This window comes from Staurois parvus, unplaced genomic scaffold, assembly GCF_062004578.1.
Source record: "Staurois parvus isolate SC_StPar_1 unplaced genomic scaffold, SC_StPar_1.0 ptg000719l, whole genome shotgun sequence".
Classification (NCBI taxonomy): domain Eukaryota; kingdom Metazoa; phylum Chordata; class Amphibia; order Anura; family Ranidae; genus Staurois; species Staurois parvus.
Genome location: NW_028318515.1, coordinates 3,832,902 through 3,840,401, shown reverse-complemented (window position 1 = coordinate 3,840,401; position 7,500 = coordinate 3,832,902). Strand labels below are relative to the sequence as shown.

Sequence of the window (7,500 nt, the reverse complement as noted above, 5' to 3'; positions counted from 1 at the left end):
CACCATTTATGTAAATATATTCACAGCCGACACAAACAAGCATTTACAGCGCTAACAAAGCGCCCTATTCCAGCACCATCCCTCTACTGTACATGAGAGGTAGCCAATCCTGAGCCAGCCAAAACCTCTTCACACACAGCGACTGTATCAGTACGCCGGGCCCGGCCCCCCACCAAGTAGCGGAATATATATTATTTTCAGCAAAGGCGTCTCCATATTGAACATTATAGCAGTACACGGCCGTACTTCACACCAGGGAAATATACCAACTTTTTCATTTACCCCTTCTCCCTGGCCGCCTTCAAATAGACCCTGGCGCCATTTTAGCGGAAGGATACAAGAACGGGGGTATAAATATAATCCGCTGAGCATATGACGCATCATCTTTCTGGAGTTTTCGGGAAGTAGGACGTGCGGCGGTGGAACGATTGTAGTAAGTGCGCGGCTACACCCAGTGCACGGCTAAATGTGGAACCCTGTGAAGATCACGGGATGTAGATAATACATTGGATGCAGTACGGGGATGTGTGATCCCGGGAGGCTAGTTGGGATTTTCTTTGGTTTTGTGTGTTCACAGTAGTCTATAAAGTGTCCGTTTTTTTCACCCCCCCCTTTTTTTTTTTTTTTTATTACGGTAGCTGTGTGATATGTCGGGTGAGGAGGGGGCCGAGTATAGTCGTGCTTGTAACGCGGGGAGATGAAGCCCGCCATTACTAACACTAGATTGCGGAGGATAACGGTGGGAGGGGCCTGGAGGCCGGAGTGGCCTGCTGGGGGTGGGGTGTAGGTGTTCATGGCGGATGAAAGGAAATCTAATTTCCTGCTCCAGGCTAAGGTTCTATCAACGTGAATATTGTAGAGCCATTGAGGACCTTTGTGCCTCCGTATGTCCCCATCTGATCATAGATTCTGGAAGGGGCCTTGTATGTGCAGTCATTGGAGCTGCAGTTAGCATACAGATGTGCATGATCTGTCTCTTATCACCCCCCCCCCCCCCACATCAATCCCGACTTTGAAATTGAGCGACTTATGGTGAAGCCACAATTTTATTTGGCGGATATGATTTCAGGTACAATTTGCAAGACATCTGACACAGATCTCTATGTAAAGCACAAAAAGTAGTGCATGTACTATAGAAATTTGAGCACTGTAATTGTGGACAATAGGGTGTGATTTGGCATATAGTTTGCAAGTCGCATGGCATGTCAAGTTGCACCCAGTGTGACTAGGGTGTTAGGCTGCATTCACAAAGATGTAAAATGTTCCTGTGAATGATCAGATTTGGGCCTCTTGCACATGGTAATAATGTTTGAGCATCAGCATGTCTGGATGGAACTTCAGGTATTTTGTGTGCGCACCTATTTGTAACTGCGGATACAATACACTCCTATGCAAAATTAATTGGTAATTGTGCTTCCCCCAAGAATAGTCAGTGCTTTTTACACTGCCACATTGTGAACAATGGGCCACATTTTAGTGTTTTTTCGTTTGTTTTTGTACCCCCCCCCCCCCCCCCCCTCTCTTTTTTTTCAAGCTGCAGTGTGCAAGAGGCCTCACACATGTTTTCAAACATGCATAATTGGCTCCCCCCCCCCCCAATACTAGGAATGCATAGTACATGTACCCGTCTTCAGATCATAACAAACAATTCTGTATCTGAAGGCAGTGCATGCTTGTATAGCTGTGTGAACGTTTGCATTGACAACATGGGTGTTTTCAGTTTTTTTTTTTTAAATAAAAGCTTTAAAGTGGAATTACAGTGCATGTGAGCACCACAAACCAAAACTGTGTAATGTCGCCATGCCCCCCCTCCCCGAAACTCCCCACCCCATAGCATTTCTGGCTGTGGCCACCTTGAATAAGGGCAGATGTAGTATTTTCTTCCTAGAGTCAATCTTCCCTTGGCTCAGGTGGGCAGGAAGGTTTTTTTTTTTTTTTTTTTTTTTTTTTTTTTTCCCTGGATAGGGTAAAGGGATTAAACCACTTGTCAGTTTTATTGCTGTCCGTGCCCCCTTAAGGAGCTTCACCCAATTTATCCTGGTCACTATTCTCAAAAGCAAAGAAAAATCCCAAATTTAGGGTTGTCCCCAGAACTTTTAGAGGGGGAAATGTACCAATGGACAAACTCATTATAGTGACGACCAGAGATTCCATATCTTAAAGCAGAGCTCCACTCAAAAGGGGCATTTCCTCTTTATGGCTTCCTCCCCCACTCCCAGTTAATGATTGGCACCTTTAAAGGGGAGGGGGGACATGAATTTGACAGGTTCCCACTTCCACTGTGATTTGCCTAGGCAATCAAGTTGTCGTCGCTCTCTGTAGTCTTCTGGGGCATGTGACAAGTCCCAGAAGATGATGGGACCTTTCACAAAGCGCAGTGCTACACGTGCCACAAGCTATCACAGCTGGGTGCCCACACTGAAGATGCTGGGGACACAGGATGACCAGTGAACCCAGCCAATGTGAGGACACTGTGGGACAGGAGTGTCTCTTGTTTTGTCAGCAGCTACAGTTGTTGTATAATTTTGACTGTACTTGTCCATCCATGTCTCCAAGCTTTATTTTGTGCAGAAATCGCATTGGAAAACACCCTAGCATGTCTGGCTGCTGCCATCTTGAGTAAGGGCAGATGCTTCATGTAACACTACTTGTAATCCATCTGCCCTTAGGTCGGGGAGGCAGGAGGGTGTGCTTGGCTTAGAATACCCCTCCTGAAGACTCTTGGGATGTATGTTTGCCTAGGCCCAGAATTGGGGAGTAACTGAAGAAATGTAAAAAAAAGTTTCAAGCAAGTAAATATAATATACTTTACTTTCCGATCTATTTATTAATGCTAGCAGCATAAGGAATAAAAAGTCGGTTGATTGAGAAGCTTGATTTAAGGGATTTCCTCACTTCCTGTTGTGGCTATAGGAAAGGAAGTAGAGGTTCATCCCATACTCTATCCAAAATTGAATTTTTGCCTTTTAGTTCTACTTTAAAACAGCCCTAGAGCAATTTTACAGGTGGAACTTTAGTTTGTTTATGAAATGATACTGTGGTAGTGAAAAACTTGATAGGGCCCATTTGGTCTGTTTATGTCCGTGCACTGACTTATTAATGCATGTATGTTAATTCAGATTGTTCAGTTGAATGGGCTGTCGGTGTACTAGAATAAACCAGCATTCTTTCTACTAAAAGTGGTATGAGTGGCAGGTTCACCACTAGATTACTTTTAGAAGTGGTGGGAGGGAATGCTGTCTCCTGCTTTCTAGTGGTTCAGGCTTGCCTGGGTGAATGGTGAGCTCGAGAACCCATCTGGCCATTGCAGCGGCTGAGCATAGAGATAAGTGGAGGAAAGCTGGCCTCCACTCATCTCTATGCCCTTGGAGGAGTGGAGTAACGTCATTACATCACTTCTAGTTCTGGCCAAACCATGCCATTTGTTTTTTTTCCACAGGTCCCAGAAGACTGCTGGACCAATCGGTATGCGCAACTCGCACATGCACAATGGACACCCGGCTGTGAAGCCACAAACTGTCACAGCCCAGTGCCCACAGTTGCGATGCTGGTGTTGGGGAGAGAAGAGATGTTGCCAATGAGCACATCGCTGCACCCCGGAACATCACTTCACCCTGGGACAGGTGAGTGTTTTAAAAGTCATCTGCTACAGTGTTTATAGCTGCTGACTTTTAATAAACACAATGACTGGAACTCCTCTTTAACCACTTGCCCTCCTGAGGATTTAAACACCCCCTTCCTGACCAGGCCATTTTTGGTGATATGGTGCTGCATTACTATAACTGAAAATTGCACGGTCATGCAACACTGCGCCAAATAAAACTTGCAGGTTTTTTCACTGTAATAAAACATCCAGAGCAGTGTGCCTGAGCTGACAGTGAGGAAGACTGTTGCTAAACAAAGCAATGCTCCCTGTCTGATACTTGGTAATCACCAGCCGGACCCAGTAATTTGACAGCTGCGAATGGTGGTGTGGGTAGAACACAAAATCATGTGTATATATACATGATTTTGTGCACCCCTGCTACCCTGTAGCAGTATATCTACGATAGGGTAGTTGGAAAGCAGTTAAAGAACTAGATCAATGCTGGTTTTTGTTTGGGGTTTTTTATCCAGTGCTTGTAGAAGAGACATGGGGTTTTTTAGGACTTGTCACTGCTTGTTTCTATTTCTATCACGGGGAATGTTTACATTCCTTGTGATGGGGGTCACGTGAAAGTGAATTTTTTAAAGGGACAGTGTAAAAATTAAAAAAATTAATAATTTAAAATGCCCCATGCTCACATGCAGTGGTGAATGCATATGTAGGACATGTGAGGTATCACTGCAAATGTCAGAGCAATAATTCTAGCACTAGATCTCCTCTAACTTTAAACTGGTAACCTGTTGAATTTTTTTGGTGTCATCCATGGAGATTTAAATACTGAAGTTTGGTGCCATTCCACAATTTCACTCTACAATTTTAAAGCATGACATGTTGGATATCTATTTACTCGGCTTTACATCTTTTATATTTTACAAAATCCACTATATCTAGTCTGTTTTCACCATAGACCTGCTCAACTTTTGTTTCTGACCTTTTTTTTTTTTTTTTTTTTTTTTTTTTTTTGTAGGCCATGCAGATATTTGTGAAGACACTTACTGGGAAGACAATCACCCTTGAGGTTGAACCAAGTGACACCATTGAAAATGTCAAGGCAAAAATTCAGGACAAAGAAGGGATACCACCTGACCAGCAGAGATTGATCTTTGCTGGAAAGCAGTTAGAAGATGGCCGTACACTTTCTGACTACAATATTCAGAAAGAGTCAACTTTGCACCTAGTTCTTCGTCTTAGAGGTGGGATGCAAATATTTGTTAAAACCCTGACTGGTAAAACCATAACCCTGGAGGTGGAGCCCAGTGATACCATTGAGAATGTAAAGGCCAAAATTCAGGACAAGGAAGGCATCCCTCCAGACCAGCAGAGGCTGATTTTTGCTGGCAAGCAGCTAGAAGATGGTCGCACCCTCTCTGACTACAATATCCAGAAGGAATCCACACTGCACTTGGTGTTGCGTCTGAGGGGTGGTATGCAGATTTTTGTTAAGACCCTTACTGGCAAAACGATTACTCTGGAGGTGGAACCAAGTGACACTATTGAGAATGTTAAGGCAAAAATTCAGGACAAGGAAGGTATCCCTCCAGATCAGCAGAGGCTGATTTTTGCTGGCAAGCAACTAGAAGATGGTCGCACCCTCTCAGACTACAACATTCAAAAGGAATCCACTCTCCACTTGGTTCTCCGCTTAAGAGGTGGGATGCAGATATTTGTAAAAACTTTGACTGGCAAAACAATTACACTAGAAGTTGAGCCAAGTGACACAATTGAGAACGTGAAGGCCAAAATTCAGGACAAAGAAGGGATTCCCCCAGACCAGCAAAGATTGATTTTTGCAGGCAAACAGCTGGAAGATGGTCGCACTCTTTCAGACTATAATATACAGAAAGAATCTACCCTCCATCTTGTCCTTCGTCTGAGGGGTGGAATGCAAATCTTTGTGAAGACCTTGACCGGAAAGACAATTACTTTGGAGGTGGAGCCCAGTGATACCATTGAGAATGTGAAGGCCAAAATTCAGGATAAGGAAGGTATCCCTCCAGACCAGCAGAGGCTGATTTTTGCTGGCAAGCAACTAGAAGATGGTCGTACCCTCTCTGACTACAATATCCAGAAAGAATCCACGCTGCACTTGGTGTTGCGTCTGAGGGGTGGTATGCAGATTTTTGTGAAGACCCTTACTGGCAAAACTATTACTTTAGAGGTGGAGCCAAGTGACACTATTGAGAATGTAAAAGCCAAAATTCAGGACAAAGAAGGGATTCCCCCAGACCAGCAAAGATTGATTTTTGCAGGCAAACAGCTGGAAGATGGTCGCACTCTTTCAGACTATAACATACAGAAAGAATCTACCCTCCATCTTGTCCTTCGTCTGAGGGGTGGAATGCAAATCTTTGTGAAGACCTTGACCGGAAAGACAATTACTTTGGAGGTGGAGCCCAGTGATACCATTGAGAATGTGAAGGCCAAAATTCAGGACAAGGAAGGTATCCCTCCAGACCAGCAGAGGCTGATTTTTGCTGGCAAACAACTTGAGGATGGTCGCACGCTCTCAGACTACAATATCCAAAAGGAATCCACCTTACATCTTGTCCTCCGACTGAGAGGTGGGATGCAAATCTTTGTCAAGACCCTAACTGGAAAAACAATTACTCTGGAAGTTGAGCCAAGTGACACAATTGAGAATGTTAAAGCTAAAATTCAAGACAAAGAGGGTATTCCACCAGATCAGCAAAGATTGATTTTTGCAGGGAAACAGTTGGAAGATGGTCGCACCCTTTCAGATTACAACATCCAGAAAGAATCCACTCTGCATCTTGTCCTTCGTCTAAGAGGAGGAATGCAAATATTTGTGAAGACCTTAACTGGCAAAACAATCACCCTAGAAGTAGAGCCAAGTGATACTATTGAAAATGTGAAGGCCAAGATTCAAGATAAGGAAGGCATTCCTCCAGATCAACAAAGACTGATCTTTGCAGGAAAACAGCTGGAAGATGGCCGTACTTTGTCTGATTATAACATTCAGAAGGAATCTACTCTGCACCTTGTCTTGCGCTTGAGGGGTGGTTTTTAAGATGACAATCGGCAGTACTGCTTTTCCTTGCATTTAAGTTCATGCTTCTGTTGCACTTTGCTTCAATAAAGTAACTGCATTCCAAAAATTTTGTTCCTCTTGTTTTGTATATACTGTTGATGGCAAAACAGATGCACTTGGGCTGATTATAGCCAATTGACCAACTGTTAATTTGAATGGGTTTATTTTTCCAAGCCTTAGAGTGTTTATAAAGTGCAGGCACCCAGAACTGAGAATATCTGCTAGTACACGGCTTGGCACAAGTGTCACAATATATTTTGATTTGAGCACTTTAGTAATGAAGCCTTTCTAACTTCTACATATGCCTATTGGCCTTTAAAGAATACATTCACCTCTGGGAACATGTTAAATGTTCCTGTTTAAGGGTGCAACGTGATCCCACTCCTGGAGCTGCTGCCTGCTCACACGCATCTGTTGATGGGTCTTCTAACCCCCGTAAAGTAGCTGTCACTTTAAAAAAAAAAAAACAAAAAAAAAAAAAACCAATTAATAAGTTAACTTATCCTTTTAAGACAGCCCATCTTATTGAGAGACTAAAGGAATGTGTAGGGGGTTTGTTGGCAGCAATATTTTGCTTGGCATGTGGGGGGAATAGCCCTCCAATTCCTTCTGTATCAAACTATTGTAATTGTACAGTCTCCCTTATATTGTGAAGCGCTGCAGAAACGGTTGGTGCTATATCAATTCTGTATAATAGCAGAGGATACTGAATTGTGCAGCTTTGAAAGAAGAAAAAGCTAGTTTTTACAAGACAAACTCCAGGATATTTTATTGGGTGCTGAAGGTGTTGTAAAAGCAGTTTGGG

At 43.4% G+C, this 7,500-nt stretch overlaps 1 protein-coding gene across 1 annotated transcript; it reads left to right on the top strand.

Moving 5' to 3' along the window:
• Positions 1-275: 275 nt before the first annotated feature.
• UBC (ubiquitin C) lies at positions 276-6,762 on the top strand. The gene is made up of 2 exons (XM_089653711.1): positions 276-433; positions 4,614-6,762. The coding sequence occupies exon 2, from the start codon at positions 4,617-4,619 to the stop codon at positions 6,672-6,674; it is 2,058 nt and encodes a 685-aa protein (XP_089509837.1). The 5' UTR covers positions 276-433; positions 4,614-4,616; the 3' UTR covers positions 6,675-6,762.
• Positions 6,763-7,500: the final 738 nt, after the last annotated feature.

What these genes read in the sequence shown, in the direction of transcription:
- UBC (XM_089653711.1), top strand. Translation starts at nt 4,617, where the DNA reads ATGCAGATATTTGTGAAGACACTTACTGGGAAGACAATCACCCTTGAG.